Consider the following 24,583-nt stretch of genomic DNA (forward strand, 5'->3'; position numbering starts at 1 on the left):
AGGGGAAGATGCTTTAGGGCAACAAGTAGGAACAAAACAAATTTTAATTTTAAAAATTAGTAGCAGATTCTGCAAATAAAAGCTACAGTTATAAATCAAAGAATAAATCTTCACATGTATAAAAGATGAAGAGGAATATTGGTTCTCTTGGTAAGTTCTTTGAGGTCAAAGACTGTTTTCATTGTTTGCATCTTTAGCAGTTAGGAAAATGTCTGATCCATATAAGGTGAAAGTGAAGTAGGAAAGGCAGATAGTAGAATTTGGCCAGATAGTATTGAATATGTAAAGAAGGGGGTGAGTGGAGAGAGACAGACAGACAGGCAGACCTACAGTATACATTCTATAAAATTGAGATTTGAACTCTGGACTTCAATCCCCACAAGTCCTTGCTCCACTTCCCCAAAATGCTTTGTAATTTCATGGAATTCTGAGGTGGGGGAGATCAAGAAGGTATTTAAGCTGATTATAAAGGCTTTTGAGCTCTCTCTTTTTGGACTTCCGTTTGGAGCAGACGTGGCTCTTTCCATAATGTAGGTGGGGTCTTGTCTAGGCCACTGGCCTAGGCACGTTTTCCTTATCCTGTATTCTCTTTAATGCTTAATTCTTAATAAACCTCTAAAAAATATAATACTCCTTGCAGAGAGAAACTAATTTCTACCTGCCTCAGTCTCCCCCAAATTTTAATCTTTATAATTCCTTTCCCCTATCACTCTGGTGGTATAGATCCTTATCACCTCATGTCTCTAGAGTACTGTAGTAGCCTTCTGCCTGGTTTCCTGCCTCCAGTCCACTCTTGTCCATTCTCTACTTAGCTGCCAAAGTGATCTCCCTAAAGCTCAAGTCTAATGATGTCACCCCAATATTCTTTGTAATTCCTGTCACTTTCAGGATCAAATATAAAATTCTCTTTGGCTTTTATAAAATCTTGCATAACCTAGGCCCTTCCTGTCTTTCTAGTCTTCTCATACTTTGCTTCTCTCTACTTTATGATCCAGATGTCTTTGTTGTTCCTTACGCAAAGTATTCCATGTCCTGATTCTGGACATTTTCACTGGCTGTCCTGGAATGTCATGCCTCCTCATCTCTTCCTTCTGACTTCCTTCAATTCTCAGCTAAAATCTCACATTCTGCAAGAAGCCTTTATTGATTCACTCTTAATGCTAAAAGCTTCCCTCTGAGATTAGCTGCAATTTCTCCTGTATAGAACTTGTTTATATATACTTGTTTTACATATTGTCTATCCCACAAGAATGTTTGCCTTTATATCTAAAGTACCTGGGACATAGTGAACTCTCAATTAATGCTTACTGACTTAACTGACTGATATAAGATTTACAAGGTTCTATCTTCCCAATATCTTTATTAAGTATTGGAGATTGCTTTGTAAAATATACTCAAAAGCAAAGTCATCATCTCCTACTGTTTCAGTATGCAAATGTACTAAATGTACTAAATTAGGTCAGAATCAGCCTATTCCTTTGCAGGTTTTGTTAGAAAAATCAGAAATGCCAAGAACTAATAGAGGCCTCACTTTGCTGGTTACAAATTCTCTTGAATCATTACTCCTATATGGAGCAATCCTTCAGCCTGCCTGTGAAATTGTTATATTGACAATGAAATCATCAGAGAGAAAAACTGAATGTCCTAACAATATCATGATAACCAGTGGTTAGTCCAATGAATGATATAATTCTCTCATTTCAATCAAATATCAGTCTGTCCAAGAACAAAATTTCACTGAAATTGTTGCAAAGATATGCCCACTTAAAATCTGTTAGCAGTGACTTTGTTACAAAGGGGTACAGTAACCTACACATCAAGCTTAACTCTAAGCTTAAATTAACCTCTCCCTATCAGGCCAACTGCATCCCTGAATTTCCATTTCTATTAATGGTATCATGATTCTCCCACTCCTTCAAAACTCCAGAGTCATGCCTGACATCTCTCTCTCCTTACCCCATATTCTATTAGTTGATTTTTCTTTCAAAATATAATTCAACAGAACCAGGAGGGAATATTGTATATAGTAATAGCAATATTGTAAAAATAATCAACTATGAAAGACTTGACTACTCTGATCTAGAATATGTTTCAAGACAATTCCAAAGGCCCCATGATGAATATACACTGCCAGAGAACTGATCATCTCTGCATGCAGATTAAAGCATACTTCTTACTTTATTTTTATTGTTTTGTTTGAGGTTTCTTGTGCAATATGATTAATATGGAAATAAGTTTTGCATGACTTCACATGTATAATTGACATCAAATTTCTTGCATTCTCAAGAAGAGAGAAAAAATAGGAAAGAGGGGAGAATTTGAAATTCAAAAAATTTTTAATTATTTTTTAAAAAATTGTACATGTAATTGGGAAATCTTTACTGAAATAAAATTAATTTTAAAAAATAAAAATGTAACTCCAATTTATTCCCTTCCTTTCTCATCACTATCCCCAGAGACTTATCTGTTAGGTGGATTACTACAATGATTACCAGATCTTTCCAACAACATCTCAACACACTAGTCGATAATTCAGTGGGAAGACTTTGGTTCCTTCTTATCTTGTCAGATTTCTCCAGCTATGTATCTATCAAAACCATCTACTACATCACTGTCCCTGAACAAACATTTTGTTTACCTCAGTTTGACCTAGGCCTGTTCTACCTCCTGAAATGTCTACCTTCCCCTATTCACCATGCTTCTAACCCTTACTTATTCTTCATTCTTGCTCAAGTCTACCTCTTCCATAAATCCTTCCCAGATTACACTGTTCCAAAATAATCTTGTCCTTCCTAAAACTGCTAAAGTACTTATCTCGAGAGAATATCTGTTAGTTTGAATTGTTCTTTAAATCTTTCATTATTAACTTCCACTAATATTTTCCTCTGATGCCTCACTGTTATCAAAAAGTAATTGATCCTTGGTTCTAGAAATCTGTGCTAGGGCAGTTCAAGTTCTGGCAAGGCCTACCAATTATCAGTCAATAAGAATTTATTAAATGGTTACTAGGTGCCAGGCAGCACACTTAGCAGTGGGAATGAGAAGGCAAAAAGAGAATCAATCCCTATCCTCAAGGAGCTCACATTCTAGTGAGGGAAGACAGTAGGTATATGTGTGTGCATGTATTATATAAATTTATTTCTATAAATATATATGTATGTTGGTATATATACATATGCACAAAATAAACATAAATTAATTTTTAGAGAGAGGAAGAACGAACCAGTTGTCATATAGGAGGTGGTACTTTAACTGACCTTTGAAAGAAACTCATGGGTAACTAAATAGCATAGTGGAAGCACAGAGTGCCAGATTTGGAGTTGGAAGGACCTGGATTCAAATCAGACCCCAAACACTGCCTAGCTGTGTGACCCTGGGCAAGTTACTTAATGTCAGGTGCCTAGCCCTTACCATTCTTCTGCCTTGGAACTGTAAAAAATAATCTAATTAACCAATTTCAGTTTATATCCACTATTTTATGCCTCTGTGTAACTGTATATTCTCTGCTTATAATCCTATCAGATAATCAGTATTTTAGTGATAAGATGTAAGGAATAATCCCAATTATTAATTGATTGAATAAATGTGTATGAGAATCAGTCATCAATAATCATATTGTGACTAAAATAAGAAATGCCTTAGCAGGATATCCTTGCCAAAGGGATTTGTGAGCATGCCGTCAGTATCCTGGAATGTGTCCAGATACTCCTAAAACTGGAAATTTACGACATCTCAAGTGACTTTGAAGCTATAGAAGTGACCTTGCCTTTTTACCATATATGTAACAGAAATGATGCAACTGGCCTGAAGATGGGAAAACTACTTTCTTGAAGAATGAAGAAAATGAAAACTCTGGTTGTTCCACCCCCTCCCCACTTGAAGAAACATTCAGCTGATCCCACTTTGTGTAATGACATTTCTGCATAGACTCTGATATACTTGTTTCCTCACCTCTGCATCTTTGGCTGAGCTGAGATGGACCTGGACCCTGACAATTTACAGCTTTCTACATTAAAATATTAGTATGGCTCAGATAATTGCTTCCCAACATTTATTTATTTTTGTTTAATGGAACTGATACTTAGTATCAATTCCAAGAGATAAGTTAGGAAGGAAGGAAGGAAGGAAGGAAGGAAGGAAGGAAGGAAGGAAGGAAGGAGAAAAAGGAAGAAAGAAAGAAAAAAGAAGGAAGGAAGGAAGGAAGGAAAGAAAGAAAGAAAGAAAGAAAGAAAGAAAGAAAGAAAGAAAGAAAGAAAGAAAGAAAGAAAGAAAGAAAGAAAGAAAGAAAGAAAGAAAGAAAGAAAGAAAGAAAGAAAGAAAGAAAGAAAGAAAGAAAGAAAGAAAGAAAGAAAGGAAGAAAGAAAGAAAGAAAGGAAGAAAGAAAGAAAGAAAGAAAGAAAGAAAGAAAGAAAGAAAGAAAGAAAGAAAGAAAGAAAGAAAGAAAGAAAGAAAGAAAGAAAGAAAGAAAGAAAGAAAGAAAGAAAGAAAGAAGGAAGGAAGGAAGGAAGGAAGGAAGGAAGGAAGGAAGGAAGGAAGGAAGGAAGGAAGAAAGAAAGAAAGAAAGAAAGAAAGAAAGAAAGAAAGAAAGAAAGGAAGGAAGGAAGGAAGGAAGGAAGGAAGGAAGAGTGGGAGGAAGGAAGAGGAGGGAGAAAGGGAGGAAAGGAAGAAAGGAAGGAAGAAAGAGTGGGAGGAAGGAAGAGGAGGGAGAAAGGGAGGAAGGGAAGAAAGGAAAGAAGGAAGGAAATGTCTTTAGTGGAAGACTTGAGAATGAATTGGAATGGAAAGGGACATGAGGTAGACTGACTCATCAGAAGACTGTTGCAATATTCTGTACATGAAGTATAGAGCCTGCACTATAGTAGTTGCAGTGTCAGAGAAGAGAAAGGGCATATTCAAGAGATGTTGTAAAGATGAAATCAACAGGACTTGGCAACAACTTGGTTAAAGAGGGTGAGAAATAGTGAGGAATCCAGAATCACTCCTGGGTGGCAAGTCTGAGGCACTGGGAGAATGGTTTTTCCCTCCATAATAATAGGGAAGGTAGAAGCAGAATGGGGAAGAGTTTAAGGGAAAAGATAATGAGTTCCATTTTGGACAGATGGAGTTTAAGATGTCTACTGAACTCTAAAAAGCATTTGAAGAGGTAAGATTGGAAGTCAGCAGAGAGAGTAGGTAGGAAAGGTAGAGATGATTTAATTAAATCCATGGATGCTCATGAGATCACCAAGTGAAGTATAGAAGAAGCAGACAAGAGTCAGAACAGAACCTTGAGGGATACTTTCAGTTAGAAGGTGTGATCTGGAGAAGATAGCAAAGGAGTAGTCATAGGTTAGAATAGAATCAAAAGAAAACAATGTCCCAAAACCCCAGAGAGAAGAAATTATCAAGGAGAAGAGGATGATCAACAATGTCAGAGGCTACGGAGGGGTCAAGGAGGATGAGGATTGAGAAAAGGTTCACAGGATTTAAAAACCAGGAGATCATAGGAACTTTGGAGAGACCAATTTTGGTGGAATAATACAGTCAGAATCCAGATTGTAAGGGTTAAGAAGAGAGTGAGAGGAGAGAAAGTGGAGACACTTACTGTAGATGGCCTTTTTGAGGAGTTCTGCTATAAAGGGGAAAAGAGATTCAGGATCATAGTTATTAGGGATGCAAGGATCAAATAAAGGGGGTTTTTCAGGATAGAGAAGACATGGGCATGTTTGTAGGCAATAGGAAAGGAAGAAATTGAAAATAAGTGAAATGGTGGCAATGACAGAGACTACCAAATATGTTGGAGGGGACAGGAACCAGTAGTACTGCTTGAACAAGTAGAAAAGTTAGCTTTGGTAAGGAATAAGACCACTTCATTTTAGGAGACAGATGAAAGAAGAGAGTGCCAGAAGGCACTTGAAAAGATAGGAGATGGGGAAGAGAAGAAAAGAGGGAGCTCACAGAAAATGGCTTCAATTTTTTCTGAAAATATAAGGCCAGGTTCTTAACTAAGAGAGTTCAGAGAGGAGGAGCCATCATGGGAGGTTTGAGGAGGTATAAAAAAAGTTTGGAAGAGTCACTGTGGGGAGTATAGTGACTTCATAAAAGAGTCAGGAAGACCTGAATTAAAATTTGACCTAACTAGTGATATGATCCTGGATAAATTACTTAACCTCTATTTGCCTCAGTTTCCTCTTCTGTAGAATCAAGATAATAATAGCAACCACCACCCAAAGTGATCGTGAGGATCAAATGAGATAATTAATGTAAAGTACTTATGACAGTGCCTGGCATATAGTAAATACAATATAAAAGTAAGCTATTATTACTTAGAATCAGAAAAATAAACAGATTAGAAACCTGTTTCTAATACTTATTGACTGTGCGACCCTGAGCAAATAATTTAACATGCTTACATCAGTTTTCTCATCTGTAAAATGAGGATGAAAATAATAATAATAAGGGCACCTTCCTCATAGGATTGTTGTGACATATATGTAAAACACTTTACAAACTTTAAAGTACTGCATGTTAATCATTATTATTATTATCATTATCTAAAAAAATACTTCACTGTGTGAAAGAAACTCATTGAAAGAAGGTAGGCCATGGGGTAATGATTTAAGGAGAGTGATGTGGAGAATCAATTCATCATGTCTGCCTACCAAGATCTAGTGGGACTGTAAAGAGTCGCTGAAATGATTACCCCTACCAGTGAAGTCATAGATCTCTTTATCTCTTTTTTTTCCTAGCTCAGGCTATTTATAAGACATCAGCCAAAGCATAGGGAACAAGGAAGGACTGGGGAAGAACAATCTACCAGCCCTCTCCCAAGTCACTGCCATGAATCAAGGTTTGGGATATTAAGGGGAACAGAAGTCTCATAACTACCAAAATAACTGCTAAGGAGAGAAACACACTCTCCCCTTTACAATTCTGTATTTAACTAGGGATCAGCTGTAGTGCTGAATAAGGAGGGGGAGATGGGGGTCCCCTCAGTCACAGGCTAAGGAAGGTAGAGAGCTGAGACAAGTGGGAAAGGGGATAGGGCACAAGAAACAGCACTGTGGAACATTCAGGATAACATTTGGCTTCTCAGTTTGGAAGAGGAAGAGAAGTATCTAGTATCTTAGAATTGAATTCAGAGCTCCACCTCCTTTTCTCAAAAGGTACAACAAAGTATACATGCACCTCAGGGAAAGGACATATAGCTGGCAAAGGCTACAAAGACTCTGCTCTTGCCAGAATGTGTCAACTATCCCTTCTTTAATTCCAACACAAACATTTCTTCTCTGCCCTGAGGATCAGCTACCCAAGGATGGGGGTTCAAAGCTAAGGATCTCCCCTAGCCCCATGCCTGGAACTTGCACAGCACCCAGACCCCAGAAGGAAGAGGGAACAAGGTCCATAGACCCTGGGAGTTAGAAAGGGGAGCATCAATGCAGGTGTACACACACACACACAGAGACATACACCCTATCTTGAAGGGAAGGGGAAGACATGATCCATAAAGGATACCCCCCTAAACCTTAACCAGGTAGAGATAGGCACCTCACTAGGAGCAAAGAAAAGGAGGAGGGGGGAGAGGGAGTTTTTGTGTGTCTTATTTCTTCAGCTTAAATCTAGAAGCCACATTATATTTCTTTGTAAACGACCCTCCCCACGAGCATACCAAACACATCAAAACATTTGATGACTTTATATGCAACTCAACAGATGCTCTCAGGGGACTAACATTGTCCTAGCTCACTGAGCATCTTCAGAAGTAAAATGGAAAGACATATAAAGTGCCAAGTGGTAAAGTTAAAATGAAAACTTCATTTCAAAATGAGAGAGAACATCGATATCTAACCCCATTCACTTTCTAGGTGAGGAAAATAAAGGAGCTTCAGAGAGGCTGAATGTTTCCCCCATGGTCACACAGCTCACCCATATAGTGACCCCTTTTTTCTATACTCTTTCAACTAGAAAGGTAGCTGCTGTCTAAAATAATAGATGAGCTACTCTCCCTGGCAACTATGCTCTAGATATGAACCTCACCTTTTTGTTGAACTCCTTGGCCTTGTGTCTCCTTTCCAGATGCACAGCCTCAGGGCTCTGCACAAATTCTGGGATGCTGCTGCTGCTATCGCTGCTGCTACTGCTGTAGCTTCGGTTATGTTTCCCCAGTTTTAGCAGCCCCAGACCTAGTGCTTTCCCCTGGCAGGACTCAATGAGGAGATTCGCCATTTCATACTGTCTCACAGGGATGCCATTAATCTCTAGAATGTAATCTTCAGCCTTGAGGCCAGCCTCTTCTGCCGGGGAACCAGCACTAACACTCCCCACCTGTAAGGGAGTGCCCCTCAGCAGGGTGAAACCAAAGCTACCATTGGGACCAGACGGAAGCTCAATCTGCTGGACCCGGGACACCACCCCGATGCTAGGAGGTACATTCTCGCACTGCTGAGCTAAGCTCATCAGGCTCTGGAAATTCAGGGAGGTTACAGGTTGGCCTTCAATCTCCAGGATCTGATCTCCAGGCTGGAGTCCAGCCAGGTGGGCACTGCTCCCTTCTTCTACCTGGAGGATGTAGCATGGACCATTCCCACCAATCCTGAAGCCAAATTCCTCAGGCCAGCCTTGATTGCTCACTGGCATGACGGTGCCTAGGAAGAGAAGATCATGCAAAATATAGATGAGAAACCTTCACAATACCCCGAAGAATTTTACACTTCATCTTTCATCTCACCAGGCTCTTCTTCAGTCTCTGACCAAATAACTACAGTCAGGCCCAATTGACTCATTCTAGAAATGCTACAAATAGTGAGTACCCAAGTCAGGGTGTTCCTTCGGATTATTGTTGGGGCTTTCTAGCTTGCTTCAGGCCTCAACTCAAATTTTACCTTCTGCAGGTCCTTCCTGGATTTCCTCCTTCCTAACTCACATACTCTTTTTTTTTTTTCAGCTAGTGCTTTCCCTCTGAGATGACTTTTCATATAAACTATATATTTCTTATATGCATTTATTTTTTGCATATTGTCTCTTCCACTAGGATGTGAGATTCTCAAGGTCAAGGCCTTATGTTTTTGTCTCCTAGGATTTAGTCCTTAACAAAGATTTTTTTGGCTGATTGATAATGTTCCGGAATTTTAAAAATGCCTTGAACTTCTCAGACAGCCTGGGCATGAGTCCCAGCTAACAGTGACAGTTTCTCATCTATAAAATGAGAGTGAAGATTTTTCATACTCTACTTTACAAGACTGTCATGTTGAAGATCTGTAAATCTAAAAATGATAGAGGAATTAGTGCTTTTAATTTTTGTAATACTTTCAAACCCTGTGTCACTGAGTTCCCCATAGAATGCAAAGTTGGCTGGGAAAGAAAGGAGAAAAAGAGAAACACCAGAGGGCATCCTTATTTACTTAATTGGAAATTGGAAATGCCAACATTGTCAACATGTCACCCAACCTCGTCTATACCACTTTCCCTAAAAGTCTCTAAAGATAAAAAAAATTTAGGATTGGAAGACAAGAATCTTAAAACCTTCAGTCCCTTGGGCTTCAAGTCATTCTCTAGTCCTAGAGCCTAGTTAATAAACATCAGAATAATTATAATGATAATTCATAGTTAGTAATTTTCAAATGCCTCATTTTGGTATGGAGATAGTCCTGAGTTCTTAACGGTTATGCCAGCAAAGCATAACCTCTGGCAAGGTTATATGCCAACCTGAAAAGATGAAGAGTGTGGATCCAATGATCAAGTATGTGTCTGCTGCATGAAAACCAGTCCAATTCATTTCAGTAGGTTCATCATTAGGTAGGCCACAGGGTAATGATTTCTAGGCCACAACCACCTTTGAAGGAATCTACTGAATTGTAGAAGAGCTAAAGAAATTGTATTTCTAAAAGAAATATCCCCTCCAAGAAAAGCCACAGATCCTTGAGGTACACCTAGAGGATTATACTGGGATTTTCTTCTCCCAATATTCTTTGATGTCTTGGAGACACTATTCTGTAAAATGTACACAGAAACAAAATCTTCTGTGAGGCTTCGATGCAACTTGGAAGAAAACCCTTAGTCCTAGGATCTCCTATTCTGCCTACAGAATGCAAGTCTGCAAATCTGTGAAGAACTGAAGTGTGGTCCTCATGTATCTGACATCCAAAGATTAACTTTAGTATCACCCAATTCAGAGAAGCTCATTACCAGGAAAGCAGTTTTTTTCTTCAATTTTTGGCAATTGCTCTGAAATACCTATGACAAAGGCATGAAAGAGTTGCAGTTTGCAATGGCAGAAGAAATACCTTCACCAATAAAGTCACAATCTATTAAAATGATGAGGTGCTCCAAGGGGAAAATACATCAGTATCCTACTATGAAACCTAAAGAACAATTAGCTGTTCAAGTTCTTTCTTCAGCTCTATTAAAGATTGGCCTTCAATTTCTAGGATCTCAGCTTCTGTCAGATTCCCTCCTACTGTTCTCTTTTTCCACCTCTGTACTATATTGTATATTGATGTAAGCCTGGAAGGAGGTTTGGAGTGCTAAGGACTGTGTCTTTAGCCCTGACCAGTTTAGCTTTTTCCCCTCAAATCAACAGCTGACATAAAGGCATAAAAAGCACACCACAAGACTAAGAAGGGTAATTAAATGCTAAATGAGAAGATGAGCATCCAGAAAGATCTGTATAGGCTAGAATGATGGGCCAACTTGAACACCATAGATATGTGTGTACATACATAGGCATGCACACATGCATGTTTACATATATGCATCAATACCATGTATATATATGTACATGTGCACACATGTGTATATAAATCTGTGTAAAACAAATTACCTGAGATAATGGACTCCATCTTATCTTCTAGCATGGTGTCTTATATAACTAGATACTGAATAAACATTTGTTGAATTAGATACAGTTTGATAGGGATAAATATAAAATCCTCCACTTAGGGAGAAAAAAAGAATCAATCACCTAAGTACAGCATGCTGGAAATGTGGCATAACAATTTAGTGAGTTTATTGAACTGCAAACTCATAATAAATCAATAAAATGGACTGATTCAGCAACATTTTAATGCTGTCTTAAGCTGCAGTAAAAGAAGACATGTCCAAAATGAAGGAAGTGACCCTTTTATTGTATTCTATCTAAATTAGTTCACACCTAGAATTCTATATTCAGTTCTAGGTGCCAGTTCTAGAAAGGATCCTGAGAAGCCAGGGTATATTCACAGAATGGCAAATAAGAGCATATTGGAGATCATGCCTTAAGAACATTACTTGAAGAAGCAGAGAATAGAGCTAGCAAGGGAAATGTGACCACACTCTTCAAATAACTGAATGGGTATAATATGAAAAAGGATTTGGAGGGGAGGGACTTCAACCTGTGATTTCATCAGCAATAGAGAAATTCTGCCAAGGAAACTTCTTCTACCAAAGAAATTCAGTGACTGCTTTGCAAATTATAATGACAGAAAGTTTCTTGGACACTTAAAAGTTAAAAAACTTGCCTAGAGTCACATAGCCAGATGTATGGGAGGTGGATTTTAACCCAGGTCCTCCTGACTCCAGAATCAGTTCTCTACACCACACAAAAAGGGATCAGATTAGTTTTATTTAGTATGGCTCAAGAGGGCAAAAGAAGGACAGGCCAATGATAGTAAATTTTGGCCCATTTTAATGAAGAACTTTACAACAATTAAAGCTGAAAAGGAAATAGATACCATTGTAGACTGTAAATGAGTTTCCTTTTATTTGTTATTTGAGAAGAAACTGGAGAGTCATTTTTTTATAGACATTGGGCTAAAACATAAGATTTATGTAGTAGAGTGTTAGAATAATCTATGAGATACGTTTCAATTCTTAGATCCAACCATAATATTTTGTTAGATCTGTGATCTGATTGATATAAATACTCCCTCCAAGTATACAGATTACAATCCATCCATAACTGTCCATTCTTTGTCACTCCTTATTCATTTCTTCTCATTAATACTAAACAGAGGATCTATCTAATGTGTTTGGGCCTTTATTAGATTTCTTGACATTAAGTGGATCAGTTGAGTATGTGGGCTGTCCAAAAGTTATTCTTTGATCTCAGTGTGTGACTAAACTAATCTTTCTTTTGAATCATATATTTTTCCCATGACAGACTTTGCACCACTGAACAATTCTTCATTGCTAATATGTTGAGGCCAACTCACAACTACCATGCCTATCACCACTGCCCTTTGGGTGAACTGTAACTTCAGTTATTCAAAGACTGGAGTATTCCATGACTCAGCAATATAACACCTTCCAAAGAATATTGGTGTTTTAAAGGTTAGCCTTTGTTGTAGGGAAAAGGTTGGAGTCAATAAAAGAACTATACAATTACATAGGATATCACTTGCAAAAATCTGTCTGCTCCCTTCTTATACTTCCATCAAAGATACTCTCAGTGAGTTAAATTAGTCTCATAAAAATTTTAAGGAGACATTGGAAAGTAATCATACAAGTAGGGAGTTATTGACATCCTCTTGGTTGCTTTTTTTAAGAGCAAGTTTTGAAAAATTTCCAGGCCTTGTACGAAAGTCCATATTTCAGATAACCTTGAGATTCAATCCTTCCAGTCCAACATGGACCTCTTTTGTGTATACTTGATGTAGTCCAGGTACTCTTTCCATCTTTATTTTCTCCACTACACATTTATATTTCTTCACCTTGGGCAATGATGTTGAAGTTTAAATATGATGACTCTGCTGGCCTTAATGGTGAATACAGTTTGTTACAGAAATATTTACAAATCCTATTCTCCTCCCATTTTCATCCTCAAATGTCTTAGGAATATGTTCACTTAATTGGGTTTCTCATCAAACTTTCTTTAATTGTCTTTTCCCCTCCACTACTTCTTGCGGTTTTGTGAGACAATACTGCATATAATGTTCTTCCTTCCTCCTCCAGAAGATCTTACAGATGAGTTTTTATTCTAAACTAGAATTGCCCTTGGTTGCCATGTTTTTTCTTAGAAAGGAGATCAAGTATTTGGTAGCTGAAGTAATTTCTCAACATTTTTGCTCTTCTCTTAATGATAATTGATTTATATTACTTAAACTTCTTTAGGAAATTATTATAAGCTGTTGGTATTTGTATAACCATTTCTCATTTTTCAATTTCAATGGCTTCTCAAAATAGGTCAGGTGGGAATTGCTTCAATCATTTGTTATATCTTTAAAACTTTTTTTCTTCTAGTTTTGTATTAACTTTGATCTCTAAAAAGTGGTTTAAATACATTTAGCTGATTCAGGAAGGCTTCTTAAATGAATACTGAATTATTTTCAGTCTATTAAAATATGATCAATTTCACTTGAAATTTTATTATTTCGCTTTGGTCTTCTAACACTTTTTTTTTCAGTAATGCTTTATTTTTTTTCTCAATTACATTTAACCAACACCTTTCTCGAATAAAATATTCATGACACATAGGTGTGAGGCTTCCATAGTTTGCAAGTCTTTTGTTTCTCTTATTACTTACTCTGAAAAACTATATTTTTCTTCTTTTTTTAACTTTATTTTTATTGTAATTCAAAACACACTTCCATATTGGTCATTGTCATAAGAGGAAACTCATACATAACAAAAACCTCAAAATAAAACTTTAAATACACTGGTGTGAAAGATGACTCCAACAGTTCTTTCTCTGGAGGCGGATAGTATTCCTGTCATAAGTCTTTCAGGATTGTCGCAGATCATTGCATTGTTGAGAGAAGCCAAGTTTTCACAGATAATCATCATATAATATTGCTCTTGTTGTGTTTGATGTTCTCCCAGTTCTGCTAATATGAAGATCTTTCCAGCTTTTTCTGAAATCATCTTGCTTATCATTTCTTATAACACAGTAGTATTCCATCACCCACACGGACTACAATTTGTTCAGCCATTCCCCAATTGATGGACATCACTTCGATTTCCAATTCTTTGCCACTACAAAAAGAGCTTCTATAAATATTTTTTGCACAAGTAAAGTCCTTCCCCCATTCGTTTTTATTATCTCTTTGGGATACAGACCCAGTAGTGTCATTACTGGATCAAAGAGTGCACAGTTTTAGAGTCCTTTGGGCATAGTTCCAAATTGTCCTCCAGAATGGTTGGATCAGTTCACAACTCCACTAGCAATGCATTAGTGTCACAATTTTGCGATATCCTCTCCAACATTTACTGCTTTCCTTTATGACCATATTGGCCTATCTGATAGCTTTGAGTAAAACCACATTTTTTCACCATCTCTTTTGACAATCTCTTCACTGAAGTCACTGAGTAGCAAGTTATATATGGACTCAATATAAAGGTTTTTATCAAGTGCTTAATGACAGCCCTGAGCTCCCTTCTCCCTGCCCCTTCCCAAATCAAGGTTAACCAACCCTGTTGAACCTTCCTCAATGGGTATTTTTCCCTCCAGGAAGTGGCAGGCGAAGACAGAGTTATGGGAGTCCATGTTCCTTTCACTCTCTCAGATATCTTCCAAACTGAACAACATCTGGAGTCATTTTCTGAAAAATCTCACTGTTATATATATATATATATACATATATATATAATATTTGAAGATATTATGAAGATGAACCTTGAAATTGCCAAAGGAGTCCCTGGTACAAAAAATGTTAAGAGCCATTGGTTTAAAAACTATGATTCCTATCACATTATGGTCCCTTTTCTGTCCCTCAACCACTGTCCCTAGAGAAGTGGAAGAGAGCCCATAAAAGAGGACTTCCTGGAACTGACAGTCATTTTGAGTTGTTCTTAGTTTTCTGCCTTGCCATGGCCAAGAAAATTGATCATCAAGTGGCCAGTCAAGTGCTAAGCTTCTCTGTTCTAAGAAGCGTGGTCCAAGAAAAGTAGACATGATAAAAACCCTCCAGAACTTTTATTCTGATAGCATAGCTTTAGAAAAACTAGGATCAACTCTACAACATGATAATGCATCAGAGGAGGATGCTATCATATTTAATAAATGTCCTCCCTGAAATGACAACTGTCTTTATTATTCCCATTAGGCTTTGAAACTTGAGTACAATACAAAATGTGAATACTAGAAAAATATCTGGGATGATCCTACAAACCCTTTGTGACATTACCTTTGGGACCTTTTCTCAGGAGAGAAGTCCTGAATCTCTCTACCTCTCACATAAAATAAGCCTTCAAGAATACTCTATATATTTCCCTACATTCGAATCAAATTGCTATTTCCAATTTCTATATTCTTGTATAGTTAGGACAAAGTACTACCATACCAATGTCTATAGTTAGAGAGAAAAATGGTATATGATCAGGGACAAATCATTCCCAAACCCAGCACATCGTCACTCAGTGTGGAAGAAAGCATACTGGACTTAAATGAAGAAACCTTTAGTTCTTGTGTCAGTGCTGCCCTTACTACCTGAGTAACATTGAACAAATTAGTTTATGTACCTTTTTTTCTCATCTGTTAAATGAAAGAATTAAACTACATTATAAAGCAGGTCCCTTCCATTCACAAATCCTATTTTAATGTGAATTTGACGACTGTTAATTACTCCAAGGCCTCATCATACTTCTATTTCTATCCACAGACAAATCCACTTCCTACTTTATTTAGAAGATAGAGGACATTGATTGTGAGCTGCCAACAACACTGACAAAGTTATAAGCTAGTTTAGAAGATAGTTTGTGAGAAAAGAATTTGTATTTTGGGACCATTATATATGGGGCCAATCTATTTTGGGGCTTTTAGGAAAGAAGAGGGGATGAGAAGGAGAGCAGATTATATGAAATTTGGAGCACCAGGCTATTCTTACTCCTCTCTTACCAAAAGAATGAGAAAATAGGTAGGGCAGAACCAAGATGATAGAGAAGGAACCTATCTGATTTCTATCAAATTACCCTCAAAAAAGCAATAATATAATACCTCAAAACAAATTTTGGAGCAGCATAACCTATCAAAAGACATGGTGAAGTAATTTTTCAATCCAAAATAACTTAGAAGTCTGACACCAAGGATCTAGTACACCAGGGCAGGGGTGAAGTGCAGCAAGCCAGGGCAGACACCACCAGAGCAACAGGCTTTAGGTACAGCTGAAGTAGCAGCCAAGGCTTTCCAGAATGCTCAGCCACAGACGGTAAGGGGGGATGAACAACTGCTCAGGAGGAAATTATAGGGGTTCCATTGTTGACTCTAGGTGCAAGACTTTTGTTGCATTGCCCATATACTGTTACAGACAAAAGAGTGGTTACCTTAAACTGTGACCGTGAAAATGTTTAAATGGCCAAACTGTAAGGTTTTGGCCACACTGGTAAAGATAATTTTTAGTGTCTTGATTTTATATTAAAAATAAAGTAGTCACCATGGGAAAAATTCCCAAATATGAAATACCCAAGTCAACTGGGTTTTATGGAGATTTTAATTAATACAATGAAGGAATTAAGAAAAAGGAGAGAGAATAAGAGAAATATAGTATGAAGGGCCTAGGCCAACATGGCCTAGGCCTGAGCCTGAAGAGAAAATAGTCAGTCTTTTATCAACTCACCACAAGATCCTTCCAAGCAAAACTCTAATGTTCAGAGAGACCCTCCAGTTTAGCTCAGGAAGCTGAAATAAGTTCAGCCACTGAGAGAGAGACCAGCCTCCAATTCAGCTCCAAAGCTGCACTCTCTTTTCAGAGGCCTTCTGACCTTCTTTTAAAGAGAATTTTCTCCTATGTCACCTCCCCTAAGTTTTCACATCTACCAATCACAGTAAATGCTTTTACAGGACTGACCATTCTTAATTCACATCTTGTTATCACCTTCTCTGGTTAGACTAAAATCTCACACCTCTTGCTAAGCTTGCTTGAACTTTTAGTAATTAATTTGACCTTCATAGGTACTTAGCACCTTTTTGTATTAGATCTAAAAACAGACCCAGCTTAAGGGTTTTAGCTTTACTTTAAGTATGGGTTAAGTACTTTTCATTGTTCAATCAGGAGTTTACAACTTTATCTTCCTCTAAAGTATGCCTAAGTATGGGTGGAATAATGTTAGAGTTCCCACCTACATTCCTGACTAAAGTCCCTTCATTGAAAAATAAGGGGATAGCAGCCTTAACCAAAAATGTTCTAAGGTAGAATCTGAGAAATTTTAAGATTCACAAGTCTGAGAAATTTTAAGATTCACAATACAGAACCCAGGTCACAGCTCTGGTGCACAGTCACATAGTGAGGAAGAGCATCAGCATATGCCAGCATTTGCAGCCATAAGGAATCAGAGGGCCCTGGTCACAGTTACAAAAGGTAAAAGAGTGCTTGGGGTTACTCACAGACCAGAGCACAGGCCAGGAAACCATTAAATACACTTTTCCTTATATCATACCACCTTGAAAGAACTGACAATAGATAGAAAGACAACTTGTAAGGGGTAAAATTTGGGTTGTTGACTGAATATATTATACTAGTGGTCACCAGGGATTAAAATTCAATCCCAATAAAATACTGAAGTCAGTTTAGGATTTCTATGGTGGTTTAATTACAATAGAGGGAAGAAATTAAGAAGAAGAGAGAGAGAAAAGGGAATTAGACTGCTCTGGAAATCCAGATAGGAGTTGGAGGCCAAGGAAAGGAGGAAAGGAGGAATCAGTCATCTCACCAAGGTCGCTCAGGAAAGATGCCTCACCTAACCCACACTACAGAGCTTCTTCCAGTCACCTCACTGGAAAGCCACAAATGCCAAAACCCACCAAGACACCAAGAATTCCCCCACAGGTTCCTAATGCAGAAAAAACCCTACATCTCCAAGAAAGTGAGAGAGAACGAGAACCAGCGAGAGCCCAGAGAGAGGAAGTGATGCAAAATATATAGACAGTTCTTTACATCACTTCCTGCATCACACATGTACCAATGGTAGCTTAAGCTTGACTTAGGACAGCCATGGGCGTCTGTCAGTTGTTTCTTATTTGTCACTTGCTAGCACATGTCGGTCATAGGCCATCTTCCTCAACACTTAATCCTTAAGTAGGGGTGTATACATTCCTGGTTGCTAGAATTCTAAGACTAAGCAAAATGGAGAAAATCTAAAATTCACAAGCTGCACAAAGAACCTAAAGTTCAGAACAGTGCTCCCTTCACCACAGTTACAGAGCCCAACTTTAACAGTTTTTAAAAAAAAATTAAAAATGACAGGGAAATGAGCAACCAAAAAAATGAATAAAATAAAGGAAACATCATAGAAAGTTATTTTGGTGACAGGCTAAACTCAAACTCAGAAAAAGACAACAAAATCAATACTGCTGCATCCAAAGCCTTCAAGAAAAATATTAATTGCTCTCAAACCCAAAAATAATTAATGGAAGACCTCAAAAAGGATTTTAAAGACCAAACATGAGATAGAAGAAAAATTGGGAAAAGAAATGAGGGATGCAGAAAAATAATGAAAAAAGAACATGGTAAAGGAGGTACAAAAAGTACTAAAGAAATTAACACCTTAAAAAACAGAATAGGACAGTTGGATAAACAAAAATGCACTGAAGAGAAAAACTTCTTGAAAGACAGAATTGGTCATATGGAAAAAGAGTTATAAAATTTACTGAGGAAAAGAACTCTTTACAAAGTAGAATTGGTCAAATGAAAAAGTAGGTACCAAAGCTCATTCAAGAAACTCATGTCTTAAAAAAAAATTAGAATTAGGCAAGTAGAAGCTAATGCTCAATGAAATATCATGAAATAAAGTCAAAAGAATGAAAATATAGAATAAAATGTGAAATGTCTCATGGGGAAAACAACTGACCTGGAAAATAAATCTAGGAAAGATCATTCAAAGATTTGGAAAGTGAGGGGATACCTATCAACTGGGGAATGGCTGATTAAATTATAGTATATGATTGTAATGGAATACTTTTGTAGTGTAAGAAATGACCAGCAGGAGAAACTCAGAAAAACCTGAAAAGACTTACATGGACTGAAGCACAATGAAATAAACAGTACCAGGAGAACATTGTAGAGTGACAAAAATACTTTACAATCAACAACTGTGAATAATAACTATTCTCAGCAATACAGTGATCCAAAATTATTGCAAAAGACTCATGATAAAAAAATGCCATCTACTTCCAGAGAAAAAGAATTGAGTCTGACTCTAGACCAAAGCAAACTTTTTTTACTTTCTTAATTTTTTTTTCTATTTGAGGATTTTCCACAAAAAGATTAATATGGAAAAACATTTTTACAAGGTTGCACATGTAAAATCTATAAGATTGCTTACCATCCCAAGTAGGGTGGAGGGTTGTGGGAGAGGAAGGGAAGAAGAGAATTCAAGATTAAATATTCTTTGAAAAAATGTTGGAAACTTTTACATATAGTTAACAATGAAATTTAATTTTTTAAAAAGTATGAGAGACTTCTGGGTTAAGATGGTAGCAGAGTAGAAGGAAGGGCCATATTCTCCTTACAACTGACTGATACAAAGCATCACAAAATGACAAAAATCAAAATCAGACAAGTGAAGGAGCTCTGCCAAGGTACACAGCTTTAAAGGTAGCCAGTTTTAGGGCATTTCCACACTATAATAGGGGTAAAAGTAGACCTACCAAAGCATGAGCTGATCACCCCTCGCCCACACCACCTACTGTGCCAAAGTCAGAGAGAGGGCCAGGGCAATATCTGAATTCTCCGGGACTGGTTGAAGGCACCATAGTCCTATTACCCCTTAGGGCAGCACAGGGCCTTGGCAGCGAGACTTGGGACCTGAGGCTGGGGAGCATTAGGCCTGGAGCTCTCACAGAGACAGGGCATGGAGCACATGCACAGAGACAGGGCAGACTTGGGCTGGTCAAGGGAAAGACTGGAAAACTAGCCTCAGGGCAAGACTCTTTAAAGCCCACTACTCCAAGAACTTCCTGCTGGCCTTATTCAGACTTCAGGCTAAAAATAGGATAAATTATATCACATAAAGAGGTACATGGGAGGGGGAGAGGAAGAATACTATTATAAGAATGTGAGGAAGAGAGTGGAAATAGGTAATACTTAAACCTTACTCTTAGTGGAATCAATTCTGAGAGGGAAGGGCATCTAGAGCCATTGGGGTAAAGAACACATGACATGTGCAGGCAATCTTTTAAAGCCCTTTGGGCATAGTTCCAAATTGCCATCCAGAGTGAATTACCTACCCGTTGATCCAGCCATACCACTGTTGGGCTTGTACCCCAAAGAGATAATAAGGAAAAAGACTTGTACAAGAATATTCATAGCCGTGTTCTTTGTGGTGGCAAAAAATTAGAAAATGAAGGGGTGCCCTCCAAGTGGGGAATGGCTGAACAAAATGTGGTATCTATTGGTAATGGAATACTACTGTGCTCAAATTAATAATGAACTGGAGGAATTCCATGTGAACTGGAACAACCTCCAGGAATTGATGCAGAGTGAAAGGAGCAGAACCAGGAAAACATTGTATGCAGACCGATACACTGTGGCACAATCAAACTTAATAGACTTCTCTACTAGCAGCAATTCAATGATGCAAGACAATTCCGAGGGACTTATGAGAATAAATGCTATCTACATTCAGAGAAAGAACTGTGGGAGTAGAAACAGAGAAGAAAAACAACTGCTCGATCACATGGTTTGTTGGGGATATGATTGGGGATGTAGACTCTAAATGATCACCCTAATGCAAATATCAATAATATGGAAATAGGTCTTGATCAATGATGCATGTAAAACCCAGTGGAATTGCTCATTAGCTATGGAAGGGGGAGAGAGGAGGGAAGGGAAAGAACATGAATCATGTAACCAAGGGAAAATATTCTAAATTAATTAATTAAATAAATAAAATTTTAAAGTATGAGAAACTAAGATAGAAAGGTGGAATAGCCTGCTGTTGGGTCTTTCTACCTCAAGACTCCCCACTCCAATTCATCCTCCTTTCAGTAACTAAAGTGATTTTCCTAAAGTACTGGTCTCACCATGCCATCCCTATACTCAGTAAACTTCAGGGTGGCTCCCTAGTGTCTCCAGGAACAAATACAAAATGATCTATTTGGCATTCAAAACTCTTTATAACCTAATCCCTTCTATCTTTCCATTCTTCTTATACTTTACTCCCCACTAGGTACACTTTGATCCACTGACACTGACTTCCCAGCTGCTCCACAAAACAAGTCACACCATCTCTTGGGTCCAGGCAATTTCTCTGACTGTTCTCCATACCTGAAATGCTCTTCCCTCTCAACTCTTCCTAATGATTTCCCTGGCTTCCTTTAAGTTCCAACTAAAATCCTATCTTTTATTAATCAATTAACTCTAGTGTCTAACTGCTGTTCACCATTTTCCATTTATCTAGTATATAGCTTGCTTTATTTGTTTTCATACTTTCCCCCATTACACTGTATGCTTCCTTAGGGCAGGAACTGCCTTTTGCCTCTTTTTGCATTACCAGTGTTTGGCACAGTACCTTGCACATAGTTGGCATTTAACAAATGTTTATTGGTTGATTGAATGAAATACACAATTAACAATATAACTGTGAATGTCTATGAGATGATTTCAAGTATAAAATGAAAGAGGATAGAAGAATAGGTTAGAAAGCAGCAACAACAAAATCCAAGCAGAACCTTGTCTACAAGAAACACCCATGAAACAGAAAGATGATTACAGAGTTAAAATGAGGGACTACAGCAAAATCTATTATGATTCAACTAAAGTAAAAAAGTCAGGAAGAGATAGCAATAGTGATCTCAGGCAAAGCAACAGCAAAAATAGACAATTAAAAGATATAAATAGGGAAACTGAAAACATTATAGTGTATACATAATGAATAAAAAAAATGAAGGGTGAGGGGGAAATTGCCTATTATAGCCACCTAGCTAGATACTACAAAGATTACCAACAATATGTGAATTGATTCAACCATTCTGGAGGGCAATTTGGAACTATGCCTAAAGGGCTACAAAATAATGCATACCCTTCGATTCAGTAATACCACTACTGGGTCCTATCCCAAAGAGAGTTTTAAAAGGAAGAAAGGACCTACTTGTACAAAAATATTTATAACTACTCTTTTTGTGGTGGCAAAGAATTGGAAATTGAAGAGATATCCATCAATTGGGGAATGGATGAACAAATTGTGCTATAGGATAGTGATGGAATACAATAGTGATGAAATACCAGTATGCCACAAGAAATGATGAACAGGATGATTTCAGAACAGCTAGAAAGACCTACATGAACTGATATAGAATGAAATAAACAGAACCAGGAGAATATTATACATAGCAATAGCAATATTGTGGAATGGTCAAATGTGTTAGACTTATTTACCCTCAGCAATACAATGATATAGGAAAATTCTGAGGGATTTATGACAAATAATGCTATCTACCTCCAGAGAAAACTATTGGAGTCAGAATGCAGATCAAGGCATGTGTTTTTCACTTTTGTTTGTTTGGGTTTTTATTTGGGGATTTTGGTTTTATATCATTATTCTCTTACAAAAATAATCAACATGGAAGTATGTTTTGCATGATGATACATATATAAACCAGGAAAAAAGAATGCCAACATTATAAGAAGAAAAATGATAAAGAAGGTAAAAAATTTACAGGAGACAAAATCTTTAAGAGAGGACACCCATAAAACCTAGGGACTCAGATGTCTATACACAAATGCCCATAAATGGATAACAAGCAAAATATATTAGAGATCCCAGAGCAAAAAAGACAAATACTGAGACTTGATGGGATGGAACCCATAATTGGGAGATGATTCTGAAGAGTTATTCCTATTGAAAAGGAATACGAAGGATTAAAAATGAAATAATTTTGTATATTAAGATAATATACTCAAGTATGGAAATCCATTTGGAAGGAAGAAAATGATAGGCAATATCTAGGTGAAGAACACTGAGGCAGAAGAAGTATTGTTGTTAATGGAGTATAATATAGCTCTCTGATCAGTAAGAATACATTGATGAAGAGATTGGGAAATAAATGAAAAGTCTAATATAGAAGCACGATGTCCTAGTGATAAGGGACTTTACTCATCTGAACATTTTCGGAATTTCTCTCTCTCCCCAAAATAAAGCAGCTAATAAATTCTTGCCCTTCCTTAGAAATAATCTCATACATCAAAAAGTAAAAGAACCAAAAAAATAGAAATTTGTATTCTGGATTTGATTATTACCAACAAGGAAGAAATGGTTTAAGATAAACTAATGGGAACCCTGAGGGAAAATTATCCCCCTATCTTCAGGTATAGAAAGGAGAAAATGAGAGGAAAGTAGCAAATGACATGTAGCCTATATTTGAGGAGAACAAATTTCAAATGAGAGAAAAGTGGTGCAGTAAAAAGAACAATGGATTTGGAGTTAGGCTCTGCTCCTTTTATTTTTTTTAAACCCTTACCTTCTGCTGGTTCCAAGGCAGAAGAGTGGTAAAGGCTAGGCAATGGGGGTTAAGTGACTTGCCCAGGGTCACACAGCTGAGAAGTGTCTGAGGACACATTTGAACCTAGGACCTCCTGTCTCTAGGTCTGGCTTTCAATCCACTGAGTTACCCAGCTGCCCCCCTCTGCTCCTTTTAAATTGTGAGACTTTGAGTCTCTCTGGGCCTCAGTTTCTTCATTCATAAAATGATCTGGTTAGACTACATGGCCTAGAAGGTCCTTTCCAGCTGTAAATCTATGATCCTAAGGAAAAATACAATCCTATGGACTAAAATTATACAAGAAGAAACCATCCCTGATGACACAAAGATAAAATAACAAAGGGGAAGAAAAAGTAACTCATTAACCAACTTTTAAAGTTTTTTTTTAAGTTAGATTTTTAAAAGGGAAGCTAGAAGAAGTAGGTAACATATGATGAATAAGAAAAGGTGGCAGGGTCTTATAAGAAGTGTCAGAAATGGAAAAGCTCCAAATGAGCCTCCTCACAAAGGAAATCTAAGGACAACCAAAAAAAGAAATTGTCAAGGACTTTTTTTTAGCTATACTGAGGGAAAGAGGAGGATCAAAGAAGAAAGGGATTCACTGTTTAGCCCTTATCAACTCATGTTTTAAAAGAGGAAATACATGCAGAGTCCAGCAAACAGATCATAAGCCTGGCATGGTGGCATTATGATTAGGTCTAAAAGAGATAATGAAAATGGGCAGTAGAGAGAAGACAGAAAGGCAAAATTCTGTTTCTATTTTCTCTACCAAGAAGAATGATGTACTAGAAAGGACATAGAATATAAGAACTGAAAGGGACCTAATAGGTCATTTTACCAATTCTCCTTTTATAGATGAGGAAACTGAGCTACAGAGAGAGGAAATGATTTACCCAAGCTAATTTTTACATAATATTTTTTCTTTATGTAATTCTTTACATAACATTTATGCATAGCTAATTAGTAGAAGTATTGAGACTATACCCAGACCCCAGGCTCATAATCTTATGCTTCTTTGGGACCAGCTTGATATAAGGAAAACTTTCTAGCAATTAGAGATATCAGGAATGGAATTAAACTGCTTGGGGAGATGGTAAGTTCCCTCACATTGGAGATCATCAAAAATAGGCTAGATTAGTGGTATCAAATTTAAATAGAAATAGGGTCACTAATCCATACATAAAAATTTGGTTGTTGTTTTAAAATAAAATATTATCC

General features: G+C 37.4%; 1 protein-coding gene across 6 annotated transcripts in view; it reads right to left on the minus strand.

The window, feature by feature from the left end:
- Positions 1-24,583, minus strand: part of GRID2IP (Grid2 interacting protein) — a 208,483-nt gene that overhangs the window by 153,261 nt on the left and 30,639 nt on the right. For all 6 annotated transcript variants that reach the window (XM_056805868.1, XM_056805866.1, XM_056805867.1 and 3 more), the window contains exon 2: positions 8,017-8,624. In XM_056805868.1, the coding sequence (XP_056661846.1) occupies positions 8,017-8,616 (600 nt within the window). In that variant the 5' untranslated portion in view covers positions 8,617-8,624. The remainder of the gene's footprint in view (positions 1-8,016; positions 8,625-24,583) is intronic.

Source organism: Monodelphis domestica, chromosome 7 (assembly GCF_027887165.1).
Source record: "Monodelphis domestica isolate mMonDom1 chromosome 7, mMonDom1.pri, whole genome shotgun sequence".
NCBI classification, from domain to species: Eukaryota; Metazoa; Chordata; class Mammalia; order Didelphimorphia; family Didelphidae; genus Monodelphis; species Monodelphis domestica.